Below are 13,548 nucleotides of genomic sequence, written 5' to 3'. Positions count from 1 at the left end.
AGCAGGGCCCAGGACACTGTCTGCAGTCATTGAAGCCCTGGGACACCCTGTCCTCTTGCAGGGAGGGCTGCAGAGGGAGTGTTGGCTTGTCTGGGACAGGGGATCGCAGGGTTGAGGCAGTAACTGTCGGTCTGCTTGACTATGGACAGCTTTGAGGACTGTGCAGTGGTTGTGGGCCACGGAGCAGATGGCGGCCCTGGACTGCGGAGGTGGTGGTGATGGGCTGGGTCTGGCTCGTGGTCTTCTCTGTGATGCCAGCCCTGTTCATGTAGTGCCTTCCCTCATCCAGGTAACAGCCACAGATGCAGACAGCGGCACATTTGGCTCCCTTTCCTACTCCATTGGTTCTGGCATCGGCAGTGTTGTCCCCACACAGTTCAGCATCGACAAGCACACGGGGCAGCTGTGCACTGTGCAGCCTCTGGATCGTGATGAGGGCACATCTGCCTATGATTTCACCATCACTGCTGTTGATGGGGTGAGTGCTGGAGTGGCCGCGGGGATGCGATGCTGCTGTCTCGGCACTGTGCAGGGGACACTGTTGTTCTTGCCCCTGCTCTTTGCACCGTCTCTGATCAGGTCCTTCCACAGGGTGGCCTGAACTCCATGGTTTATGTGAAAGTTTTTCTGGAGGACATAAATGATAACCAGCCAGTGTTTTACCCCCTGGAGTATGCTGCCAGCATCAGCACGCAGAGCATGCCAGGTACAGCTGTGCTGCGTGTTACTGCCCACGACAAGGATGAGGGGCTCAACGGGAGAGTGACCTACCACATTGTCCTGGGAAACTCACCCCCTCTCTTTGCCCTCAACAAGGACACAGGTGAGAGAGAGCTCAAGGGCAGCCAGAGTAGGCAGCGCTCAGAGCAATGGGATGCGGGCAGGTGTAAGAACCAGCCTGAGGGACAGTGCTTGGTCATCTCAGCAGTGCAATCTGCCACCAGGATACATCTGTTCCTCTCCCTGCCACATCTTCCCTGCCTCGGCTTCTTGAGCCTCTGGCAGCCCTTTCCCAGACTCAGTCTCTGACCTTTTGTTTCTGCCCCCTGCTCTGTTCCTCACTTGTCCTGTCTTCCCTCCTCTCTTTCATTCCCCATCCGTGACTCACTGCGCCTTTCCTCCTGCATGCTGCTTGCTTTGCCCCATCAGGCTGTATCCTGCTTAGTTCCTTGTCCCTGCCCTGTTCCCTCCCCTCCCCTGCTCAGTTTTACTCTTCATCCCTGTGACGCTCTGTTGTGCTCAGTCCCACCTTTCCCGCTGGCTGCATTTGCTCTGCCTTGCTTTGGCCACCAAAGCCAGAGCAGTTTCTGCTAGGGAGGTGAGTGCATGGGTGTGTGGTGCCAGGGTCTCTCAGCAGAACAAGAAGGAGCCCTGTGCTCAACACAGGCATCAGGGTCCCTCCACACTGGTCCCCAGGTTCCCAGAATGTGACTGGGATGAGACAGGCCAACCAGCCATCCTAATGCAGGGCGACCTCCTTTGTAGGGCCTGTTGCGGATGGTCCTTCAGTTCTGTGTCTCCTCCAAGAGCCTCCTCACAGCCCAGATCCCACCTGCTGTGTCGTGACCCTGCACCCCGCAGGGGAAGCCCTGTTCACTCCTTCCCCTGTCCCAAGACCTGCCCTCTGGCTTATTGCCCCCAGCCCTTACCCCTGCTTAGCTCAGGGCTGGGCTTAAGACTGAGAAGGGGGGATATGGGGAGGCTTTCCCAGGCGGGCTCCTCTTCTTTACTCCGGTTCTTCCATGGTGACCTCCCCCCTGCAACACACACGCATTGTTGACTGTCCCCTTAGGTCTTCCTTTTCAAGCTTATGGTTCGGCCTGTTCCCTTGGTGCCAGACACAGGCAGGGGTGCGGGCATAGTGCCCTCTGAGCTGCTTTCTTCCCTAGGTGTCATCTCCCTCTCATGGTCGCTGAGTGGTAAAGCCAACACCCTGGTGCAGCTGGTGATCTCTGCACAAGATGGTGGGGGCCTACAGGCACAGCCCAATGCCCAGGTGAACATCAGCATCGTGGAGGGCACAGTCTCACCCCCTGTCTTTGAGCAAGCTCAGTACTTCTTCACAGTGCCTGAGGACATGCTGCAGGGTGCCAGTGTGGGAGCTGTCCGGGCCCAGAACCCTCCAGGTATGAGCTTGTCCCTTTCATACACAGTCACTTTTCCTGTCCCCACGTCATCTTGAAGCAGGTGCTCCTCACAGAGCAACCCTGTTCTGGGAGCTCTGCGCACACACAGGGGCACACATACCCGAATGTGCAGCCATGCGATTGTCAGTCAGCTCAGTGCATGCTCTCACATGTGTGCTTACACGTGTGTGTACACACACTTCCACACATGTATCTGTGCATACATGTACATGTACACAATGCCACTGTACGCCTCCCAAGCAGAGTCTGCCGCAGGCAGCGCTGCCCAATGCTGCTGCTGTCTGCAGGGGGCTGAGGAGGTGAGCTGGGTACACAAATAGTTCTTCCTGTCTTTGTTTCCTTGTCCACAGGTCATGCTGATGACATCTTTTATTCCATCTCCTCGGGGGATCCTCATGGCTACTTTTCTATTGACTCTGCCTCCGGGCAGCTCCGCACCAGCCTGCCTCTTGATCATGAGTCCCAGGCAGTCCTCGTTCTGGATGTCCAAGCCCGAAGTGGTTCACCTCCCGCCTATAGCAACACACGCGTGAAGATCTCTGTGTCAGATGTGAATGACAATGTGCCGGTGTTCCCAGCCCCCTCTGACTCCATTCTGCTGCCAGAAGCCACAGAACCTGGGACTACAGTGTACACTTTGCAGGCCGAGGACCGTGACAGTGGTGCCAACGGTCAGGTGTATTTTGAGCTGGTGTCAGGAGGTGATGGCACCTTCAGCGTGGAGCGCTCTTCAGGGGCGGTGCGACTGATCGGGGCCCTGCAGTATGAAGCCAGTGCAGCCTACAGGCTGGCCATCATGGCCCGCGATGGCGGTGTTCCCCAGCTCAGCTCCACGTTCACACTGCTGGTGCACGTGCAAGCCGAGCATGACAATGGGCCCATCTTCGACACACTCACCTACCGCGTGGAGGTGCAGGAAGGTGTGCCCGTCTCCACCCGCTTCCTGCAGGTGCGGGCCCTGGCACGCGATGCAGAATCCGTGACCCTTACCTACCACTTGCGTGCAGATGGGGATGCTGCCAGCTTTGGCATCATGCCTGAGAGTGGTTGGCTGTATGTCAAAAGCGCACTGGACCGGGAGACACGGGACCTGTATGTGCTCACGGTGCTGGCCTCAGCAGGAGGCAGTGGTGCAGGGGGGGAAGCCCGGAAAACAGGCACCAGCACTGTACGGATCAGCATCACTGATGAGAATGACAACAGCCCCCGGCTGAGTGAGGAGCGTTACTTCTTCACTGTTCCTGAGAATCAGGCTCCTGGTAGCAGTGTGGGAAGGGTGATGGCAAGTGACCGGGATGCTGGGCAGAACAGCCGGCTCACCTACCGCCTGCTCCAGCACGATCCCAACTTCCTTATCCACACACAGACAGGTGAGAGACTTTTGGCTTCCTAGGCTGGGGCTGGCTGGGGAGAAAGTCCAGGGCAGGTCAAAAGTGATGCGGGCCAGGCCAGCGCCACAAAAGAATACTCCTTTTCCTCCCTCTGTGGTGCTGGGCTCCCCAGCAACATACCTGAGCACTGGCTCTTCTCTAAAGCATTTTTTGGGCTGAGCTGTGTCCCCACTTCTCCCTCGCAGGGGAGCTCAGCACCAAGCATAGCCTGGACCGGGAGCAGCAGTCCAGCTACCAGCTCTTGGTGATCGTGCAGGATGGGGGAGCGCCACCCCGCAGTGCCACAGGAACCATCTATGTCACTGTGCTGGATGAGAATGACAATGCTCCTGCTTTTCTTCACGTGGCCAGTGGTCAGGAGCTACCCGTGCAGGTAGGGGCAGCAGGCTGAAGCCCTGGTGAGGCCGGGGTGTGATAGCCTCTGGGTTTGGGGACAGGCAGTTCTGCAGGGGCAAAGGGAGTGGGCAGGGGCACCCAGCCGAGTTTCAGGGTGGGAGATAAGCAGGCACAAGTTGCATCTATGCAGCAGCCAGGGCAGTCTGGTAAATCTGATTGAGATGTGGTACGACTGGTCATGTCCTTGGGAAATGCAGACAACCCTGTGCACAGAGCAGGTGAGGACTGCACAGGGCTCTGAGATCAATAGAACTGACCAGCAGGCAGAAGCTCTTGGCTCACACGTCTGCAAGCAGGGAAAGCGAAAGGGAGCCCAAAACCTGGTCCAGCAGAGCCAGGGGTGAAAGACATTGGCAAGCAGAGAAGCATGGGCTGCCATTAACATCTAGGTCTCAGGAATCTTGGTATAGCCACTTGGCTTTCTAGGAGGTCAAGAAAGCACTGCCCAGCTGGATTTTGCACTCACAAGGGTTTTCTGAGAATCTGCTATGGGTCCCAGGCCAGCCTTCCCCCTCAGTGCTGTGTGGTGGCAGCAGTCACGCGGGCACTGAGTGTGCTGCAACCCGATTTATGTCTGTGCTGCTCAACAGAAGTGGGTGAGGACCAACCTTCCACCCCCAGCCCCAGCTGGCTGCATCTGCTCGGCTGTAGCCCCTGTGGTGAGGGCTCGCGGGAGCTGGGCGAGTGGTGCTGGCCACAGTGGAGCAGGATGGGCAGCAGTAGAAGCCCTGTCCTCATCTCCTCTGCACAGAGTGAGGAGAACCTGCAGCCAAAAGGATGTGCTTGCTCTGCACGTTGCTGCGCTTCAGGCAGTGCTCTCAAAGCCACTTGTGCTGTGCTGGGTTTAAAACCATCACAGTGATGGCAGCCTTTGTCTGTCACAGGTCCTGCCTGAGCCGCACACCAGAGGCAGGTCAGAGCAGGCAGGACTGTATTGGCAGGTCACTGCCGTGCCTGGATGACCATCAGCACAGGACCCTGGGGACACTGCACCTCCAGTCACACCTTCCCTGTTCATTGCTTTTTCCCTTCCTGTTACAGGTTGCAGCCATCCCTTGCCCAGCTGCCTTCTTGCATGTCCAGCTGGCAGTCTCGGCTTGCAGTACTGTCAAGGCTTGGCCTGGATGAAGGCGTCTCTCAGGGCCTGGTGGAGGCAGAGGAGGGCAAAGTTAGTCTTGTCCTCTGTCTGAGCAGGGCTCTGGCCTTTGGGTCTCTCCTGCAGGCCAGGGGCCAGCCGTGGCATTGCCGAGGCTGTGACTGAACAGGCTCTGCAAAATGGCATAGCTCACACTGTGTGTCTGCAGCCTGCTGAGTGTCCTCTCTCTGGGGCAGGGATACCCACCGCACACTTGCACAGCAGGTTCTGCAGTTGATTCCAGTGTTTGGGGGCATGAAATGCTGGGAGTGTCCTGCTAGAGCTTGGGAGGTGTCTTCTCATACAAAGGTACCACAAAAGCATACACATCCTGCGGGAAAGAGTGAGGTCGGGACAGATTTAGAGTCCTGAAGGCAGGTAAATGCTATGACAGTTCTGAACGAAACAAGTATTGGAGCACTGTGGTTTGAAGCTCTCCTGCTAGAAACACAGGTAGGGAAGGGTGAAGCAGAGGAAGAGGCTGCTGTTAGTCATGATTTAGGTGTAGAAGAAAAGCTTGGAGGGGAAAGTAAGACCTGAATGATAAAAGCTCAAGTGATTTATTGCAGATTTGCTCACTGGAGTGTCCATATCAATGTTCATTAGGCAAAGCAGAGGGAGGTTTCTGTATGGGCACCTTGCTTTAAGCATCAGCTAGAGGGGTATCTCCCAGTGCCGGGTTGCAAGATGCGCTTGTCAAGCACATTGGTAGCACACTGGCAAGACCAGGTGGTTGCAGTAGTACTACCAGGAACTGCAGTTGTAATAGATCCTCCCAGGGAATGATCCCTGGGAAATGGGAGAGGGAGCAAAGAGGGGGGAGAAGCGGTCTGTATTCACAGAGCAGGGATATCACTGGTGGGTGCCTAGGACTGGTGCTGGCGCCCTTGCTATTTAGTGCTTACATATGTCCTCCGGAAGAGGTGGTTGGTTGTTGATGTTACTGATCTGTTCATAGTGTTCATAGTAATAAAGGTGAGGGCTCCCTGAGAAGAACTGTAGAAAGATCTTGTTTGACTGTCCAATTAGAAAAGAAGACGGGGAATGAAAGTCACGGTTGCTAACTGGAAAGTGATACAGATGGCAAACAGCAATATGAATTTCACTTACACAGTGGTGGGCTCTGAACTGGTTATGGAAGTTTAAGGAGTAGATTGGGGCGTCACCATGAATGCTTTGTGAAAATGTCAGCTCAGGGCTCAGCCGCATTCAAAAAGGCAAGTCAAATGCTGAGTTTTATTAGAAAAGGAACAGAGAATTAAAGAAAACATCATTACCCTACCTCTCAAATTCCGCACACACGCTCTGCCCAGCCTCCATTCTACTAAATAAGCAGTAGTGCTAGAAAAGGTTCAGAAAAGGATGTTAATGTGATCTTCAGCAGATAATGGTTTCCATGCAGAAAGAAAGTAATTTAACATTCTTTGGCATGGAAGAAACTGTAGGAATATAACAGAGGTGTGCAGTAAATGGCACAGAGAAAGTCATGGGGACATTAGAAGTTGCTTTTTTCACAACACAAGACCTATGCAGGCAGCTTCATAAGAAATGACCAGGCAGCAGGTTTCAAATAAACAAAGGCAGTACTTTTTTATGCAGAACATAATTAAATTGTGAAATCATTGCCAAAAGTTACATGGGTTCAAAACTAGATGAATTTATGGAAAGAAAAAAATCCATCAAAGGCTGTTGAACAAAAATACGATCTGTGGCTCAGGAAGTGACTTTAGCCACAGACTGCTGGAAGCTGGGAAGGTTTCACAGAAGGATTATTCCATACATACCCTATTTCTTGCATCTTCTCTATACATCCACTGCCAGCCACTGTCAGAGCTAGGCCAGTGGTTGAGGTGGCTCTCTGATCTTCGGACCAAACTGGTATTTGCAGCAGCCTTCTTGGAGGGTGGACACCTGACCTGGACAAGTCTGCCTGGTAGCAGTTTTACTAAGGCTGAGGTTTTTGCAGAGGCAAGACTATTTTGATTGCTGTTTATTCGTCTGGTTGTACATCTGAGATGGCATTTGTACATGGAGCCTGTGTAGATCCAACTCCTCTGCTGAGTCACTACTTTCCCCAGATGGAGTTTGAGTCCTTGTGGAAGAGAAGCGCGGCCATGCACATGAAGCAGGAGCCCCTTGTATCCTGATGGGGGGCGATTAGGGACAGGATGGGGGGCAGGCTCTGCCCCAGCCTGTTACAGAGGAGGGGCTGGAAGGGGCCTCCTAAGCATGGCCCCAATCAGAGGTGTCCACGCAGACACTCCTTTTCATAAACAGCTGAGCTATATTTAGAAGGTCCTCTGCCTCCATCGCTGCTGTGAAACGCTGTTCCAGATTCCTTGATCTGGTAGTTAAAAACCGTCTCTTAATTTCCAGCCTAAACTAATTTCTGACCACTTTATACTCATTTGTTCTTGTGCCAATATTGTGTTTTTGCTTAAAGAGCTCTTCTCTCTCCTTGGAATTTCCCTCCCCTCTCCCCAGTGTTTACAGAGTGCAGTCACATCACTGCTTGGCCTGGCTAAACAAGGCCAGCTCCTCTGGTCTCCCCTCCCTGAGCGCTACCAGTGTGATGCCAGCAGCTTGTGCAACAGCATTAACACTTGCCTCCTCTCAGGAGCTTGCAGCTTCTTTCCTGGGATTCTTTCCTTGCATTCTTGCTCTGATTCCACTTGTCTTTTTCACGAATACATTAAAGTGGTACCACACAGAGGTCACCTAGCACAGCTAGATCTGTGAGGATGATTTGTGCTGTGGGATGTGCTGATAGGATGTGCATTTGAGGTCTGTAGCTTTAGGATGTGAATTTGATGTCTTCTGGTGTGGAAGGGACCACAGAATTTGTGCCAAGTGGAGAACCTGCCCTACCCGTCAGGTGTGGGTGGCTGCAAGGAGTCTGTGCTGGAGGAGAGACAGGTCAGCCAGCAGGCATGGGTTGTTTGCTGAGGGTAATCCCAAAAACTGACAGGTGGTGAGGGACAGTAATGGGGATGGGTCCATTTCCATAACTATCTGGGAAAGGTGTTTGCATGCAATGCTGTTACATGTGGTCTCTGTCAGGAGGCTGGTAACTCACCTGAGAATATGGGATTAGTGGAGCATGTGCATAATTAATGCCTTGATGGTACTGTGATGCACTGGCACAAAATGGTGTTCTTAAGTGCCTACCGACAGGTAGTCAGCAGTGCTAGCTAGGAACAAGAGAGAGAAGGGAAAAGCCCTAAGAGTCCAGGTGTCCAAGCGCAGGAAGAGCTGCCAGCTGCATTTCCAGAGATTGCAGACCTCCCTGGGCTGGCTGGTGGGGACTGAGAAAGTCATCTTCCATTCCCAGAGTGACTGGCCTCTGAGCCCGTCAGTGCTCACACCTTTGCATGTTGCTGAAGGGGTCTGTTGGGGGGCAGAAAGAACCAGGACGGTGGTGGAGCCCTGGTTTACCTAGCTGTAGAGGCTTTAGGCATAACAGGAGTGAAATGGTGTCCCGCCATCACACTGCAGCTCACTGCTGCAGCATGCCCCAGCGCCGCTAAGCTGGTTGCTAAACAGGGCGGTATGGGAGGAGGGCTGGCATGGCAGAAACTCCCTTTGCCAGCTTCGCTACGGGCACAGCCTGTGGGTGTTGCAGCAGGATCTGTGCCTTGGGTGAGGTGTGCAGCTGCTGTAGGGAGGTGCAGATCCTGTGCCATGCTCGGGGTTTTGTGGGGGTAGTCTGAAGGGTGCCCTGTGCCACTCAGCTGCTCCCTGGGCTGTGCTACAGGTGCTGGAAGAGAAGCCATCGGGACTTCTAGTCGCCTCCCTGCAGGCCAAGGACCCCGACGAGGGTGAGAATGGGACCATCATCTACTCACTGATAGGTATGAGCTGCAGAACTGACTGATGGTGCTCTCAGCCTTGCAGCCATCACCCCTGTGGGCAAATGGGTGCCCACTGCCCAAGCTCTGCCATACCGTGCTCCCTCCTCCATCCCAACCTGCTCCCTGCCCTCCCTCCTCTCTGCTTTTTCCTGCAGCATTTCACCTTCTTTCTGCAGGAGCCTGGGCAGAGCGTTTCACACTGCACATGGCTACTGGAGAGTTGCGGACTGCCACAGTTCTACGCCGATCTGATCGTGCCGAGTACATCTTCACTGTGACAGCCAGTGACAGGGGCACGGTACCTCGCAGTACGTCAGCCATCATTCGCATTCAGGTATCCAGCACCCCTGCTCCTCTTCTCCTGCACCATCTATCCCTTGCTCGCGTCCTGGAGAACACCATCTAGCTACTTGGCAGCCCTCCTCCCTGCCTTCCCACCCTCCACTGCCTTCATCCCAGTGCACCCTCTGCCCTTGCTCAGCTATTGATCCAGCCCTAAAATCTGTGTGGAGAACCTGGGACGGGAAGGGGTGGGTCTGTCTGCCATTGTGTGTGTTCTCATTTGTAAAGTGGTCAACAGCATTAATAGTAAGCAGTTCTGTCTTTTTCCTGGACAGCAAAGCCTGTCCTGGATATGCTGTTGCAGAGAAGACCTCAGAGGTCCCCTGCACAGACAAATTAATCCTTCCCAGCAGCTATTGAAAACAGCATTCCTGACATGCGGGGTGTTCTTCATGTCCATATAACTTTGGCGCTTGCTGTCTGGTGTGTTGGCCCAGACAGCCAAGTCCTTTCTCTGTTGTTAGTAATGAGCTTCCTTTTACAGCAGAGACTTCGGTTTCCCCCTAGTTAAGGCACCTTCACAGCACACCATTCCACAGCTTTCTGTCCCTGCTCTTGCAGTTCCCAAAGCCATCTGACTCTCCTTGTTTGACATTCTGCTGCTTTCTGTGCTGGCCGTGCCCTCTAACATCGTCAACAAGTTAATAATGTGCTCAGCTTTCTTGTGCCCTTGCATCTGTCAAAAGCAAATACCAGCACCAAGAGCCATCTCTGCAAAGGCCAGCTAATGGCTTTCCTTGAGCCAGTCAGTCTTCTAGTCCTTTCTGTCACACAGCCACACTCATACTGTGCCTTTTCTCAGTGTAATGAGTGATCTCCCATGTGCATCAGAGCCCAGCTAAAACCCAGGCAAGTTAGAATCACTGCATTTCCTTTGTCCTTGAGGAGAGCAGAGGTGTTAGCCTGACACATCTGCCTTTAGCCATTTCACAATGCATTTTATTCCACTTCCTTTTTATGCCGTGTCTGTAACTGTTCTTGTCACTAAAGTTGTTCTACAGCCTTCAAAGTGTTCAGGCCAGGCTGGCAAGCAGGTTGTCCCTGAAGTGCATGTTGGCATCCCTATAATGTAGCAATTTGCTTGACAGTTGCGAGTTTTGATACCCCTTTGGGCTGACAGTTTTGCTGTATTCTCTCTTTCCCCAGCTCCTTGACATGAGTGCACTGAGCTTTTCAACATATTTTCCCTTCAGATAACACTGTGGCTTTTCATGCATCCTCTGTCCCATCTGCAGGTGCACTTCATCCCCAAATTAAATCCAGTATCTTTGGGTAATATTGGATAATCTTTCTTCTCTATATCTCTCATCTGGATGAGTGTTACCTCTCATCTTTCCCACTCTTGCTTATGTTTTGCACAATTTTTTCTGCTGGTGTCTGTTGCCTTTGCAGTATCTAACACAATCACAGACTCACAGAATGGTTGAGGTGGGGAGGCACTTCTGGAGGTCATCTTTTCCAACCACCCTGCTCAAGGAGAGACATCCAGTCAGTTGCCCAGGACCATGTCCAGGTGACTTTTGACTGTCTCTGAGAATGGAGACTCCACCACCTCCCTGGGCTACCTGTGCCAGTGCTCAGTCACCCTTCCAGTGAAAAGTGTTTCCCAGTGTTCAGAGGGACACTCCTGTGTTTCAGCCTGTGCCCATTGCCTCTGGTCCTGGCACTGGGCACCATTGGGAAAAGCCTGGCTCTGTCCTCTTTGCACCCTCCCTTCAGGTTTTTGTATTTGGCAAGATCCCCCCTGAGCCTCCTCTGCCCAGTCAGCAGCTCTGTCTGTCTTTACCTACCCTAACTCTCCTGGTGAAGCTCGTCTTTCACCCTGCCAAAACCCGTGCTTGTTCTCAGTGTGTTTTTCAGGTTCTCAGGTTGCTGTTCATCTGTTAGGCCACAATAGATGAGACTTTGCTTCCCGACAGCTGCTCCCTGCAGGCCCCATGTCCCACTCTGCACTGGCTCCCCAGTAGGACCTCCTGGCACACAGCACCCTGGCATGTGTCCCTCACTGCTGCCTCTCCTTACAGGTCCTGCCATCCTCCCGGGTGCTTCCACGGCCTGATGCCACTGTGTTGACCCTGCACCCTCTTGAGGGGGTCAGGCCAGGGTCTGTGATTGGCTCGGTGGCACCTCCAGATGCTCCTGCGCGAGGACAGCTGACCTACACAGTGGTAGGAGGTGGTGGGGATGGCACCTTTGTGGTTGACAGTGTCACAGGGGAGATTTACGCTGCCCGGGAGCTGGACTATGAAGCTGGGGCACGGCATGTGCTTCAGGTGAGTGCTGAGGACACACAGCATGGCTATCCCTCCAGCCGACTAGTGCTGGTACAGATCCACGTGCAAGACTGCAATGACCAGGCACCCACCTTTCCTGAAGACCCCATCACCATCGTGGTGCCCGAGAATGCCCAGGCTGGCTCATCCATCTTCACCTTCCAGGCACTGGACGGGGACGGGGTGGGCCCCAACAGCCAGGTGCGCTATGCCCTGCTGCACCAGGAGCCCTCCGGGGCTCCCTTTCAGCTTGACAGCCGCTCAGGGCTGCTGACCCTCCGCCAGAGCCTTGACCGGGAGGCTGCTGCCTCCTTCCTCTTGGTGGTGGAGGCCACGGACCAGGCTCGCAACATCAGCCAGCGCCGCTCGACGGCTGTCACGGCCCGTGTGTTTGTGACTGATGAGAATGACAATGCGCCCGTGTTCCTCTCACCTGCTGCTGTCAGCGTCATGGAGGACCAGCCAACGGGGTTTGTGGCGCTGCATGTGGTGGCCCAGGACAACGATTTGGGAGAGAACGGACGCGTGAGCTACTCGTTGCGAGCAGGCAACAGTGACGGCCGCTTCCACCTTAACCCTAGCACTGGTGAGGGCCCAGGGCGGTGCAGGGTGCACAGCAGGGATGCGGGGAACACGGGGACTGAGGAGGGTGCAGGGGCACAAGGGGATGTAGCATGGTGCGCAGGAGGAGGGCATGGGCTGGGGAACCCAGAGGAGGAGACTTGCGGGGTGCGTAGAGCCCCAAGCATAGCACCTGGCTGGCATGATACTGCTGTCTCTCTCGAGACCTGGCTGTCCCTGGCTCACTGCAGTGCCTGCAGCCTTGCAATAGCTCTGTCCTGGGAACAGTTTGCCCTGGTGCCATGTGGTCCCAGCTTGCCAGTCTCCCTGTGTCTGCAGGCGCGCTCTCCATTGTGCGGGCCCTGAACCGGGAGGAGGTGGTACAGCACAACCTGACCGTGGTAGCAACGGATCATGGTTTCCCACGCCGCTCCGCCACACAGCTACTGTCCGTGCTGGTGCTGGATGTCAACGATGAGGCTCCCACTTTTGAGAAACCTGAGTATGAAGCACACATCATGGAGAACTTGCCAGCTGGCAGCCCTGTGCTGCAGGTGCTGGCCACGGACCGGGACCTGGGTGAGGATGCAGGGCAAGGGTGAGCTGCCCAGTTTGTTCAGGGGTCCTTCTGGAGATGCAGCACCCAGAACTGGGTGCATTCTGCTTCCTTCCACCTGGTTTGGAGAGCCTGGATGACCATGGAAGGAAGGATCATCACCTGGCCTGGAGATAAGAGATGAAGGCTGAATCCTGGGAGGAGCTGAGAATGAGAACAGGGACTGTGATTCCCTCTGCTCCCTAAGCCTCTCTTCCAAGCTCCTCTGCTTCCTTGGAGGTTCACTGGCCCATCTTCCCTTCTATAAGCTGGGCTGGGCGAGGACCTCTTCCACCACACACCTCTGCCCCAGCTTTACTTGCCAGGGAGTGAGCTCATCCTCTCCCACAGCCTTCGTGGCCCCTGGGTGGGAAGCCTGGGAGGAGGGAGGTGCAGGGCTGTGAGCCAAATAAGAGGCTTCTGGGGTCACTGCTGGGCTGCCCTCAAACCACGTTCCTCCCTGCAGGTGCCAACGGGCAGGTGTCCTATGGGGGTCTCTCTGGGGGGCCATTCTCCATCCACCCACAGACGGGGCTTATTGTCACCACACGTGTCCTGGATCGCGAGGAGCAGGAGCAACACGTGCTGATGGGTAGGGCTGTGCTGATGCGCGAGAGGGGTGCAGCAGCGTAGGGGTAGGGAGCACAGGGGAGGCAGATGGGTGCTCCCTGCTGCTGGGGTAGGGCAGTATTGCAGGGAGGGGAGGCCATGCGATGTGATGGGGGTTTGTGGGGCAATAGGGTTGTTGGGTAGATTGAGCATGCAGGAGTGCCAGTGATCCCATGCCTGGCTGCCCCCGTGATTGGGCATTTGCATATGACAGCCTTGATAGCAGCTCGCAGTCAGGAGGGCAAGCT

The 13,548-nt window shown here is 54.7% G+C and overlaps 1 protein-coding gene across 1 annotated transcript in view; it reads left to right on the top strand.

The window, feature by feature from the left end:
• The window catches only part of DCHS1 (dachsous cadherin-related 1), a 55,827-nt gene that overhangs the window by 25,858 nt on the left and 16,421 nt on the right, over positions 1 to 13,548 (top strand). The window contains exons 3-12 of the mRNA XM_037376133.1: positions 290 to 478; positions 592 to 823; positions 1,890 to 2,126; positions 2,498 to 3,517; positions 3,724 to 3,911; positions 8,824 to 8,920; positions 9,097 to 9,254; positions 11,287 to 12,121; positions 12,436 to 12,675; positions 13,158 to 13,283. Coding sequence (XP_037232030.1) covers positions 290 to 478; positions 592 to 823; positions 1,890 to 2,126; positions 2,498 to 3,517; positions 3,724 to 3,911; positions 8,824 to 8,920; positions 9,097 to 9,254; positions 11,287 to 12,121; positions 12,436 to 12,675; positions 13,158 to 13,283 — 3,322 coding nt within the window. The remainder of the gene's footprint in view (positions 1 to 289; positions 479 to 591; positions 824 to 1,889; positions 2,127 to 2,497; positions 3,518 to 3,723; positions 3,912 to 8,823; positions 8,921 to 9,096; positions 9,255 to 11,286; positions 12,122 to 12,435; positions 12,676 to 13,157; positions 13,284 to 13,548) is intronic.

This window comes from Falco rusticolus, chromosome 2 (assembly GCF_015220075.1).
Source record: "Falco rusticolus isolate bFalRus1 chromosome 2, bFalRus1.pri, whole genome shotgun sequence".
Lineage (NCBI taxonomy): Eukaryota > Metazoa > Chordata > Aves > Falconiformes > Falconidae > Falco > Falco rusticolus.
This window is presented reverse-complemented; position numbering and strand designations above follow the sequence as displayed.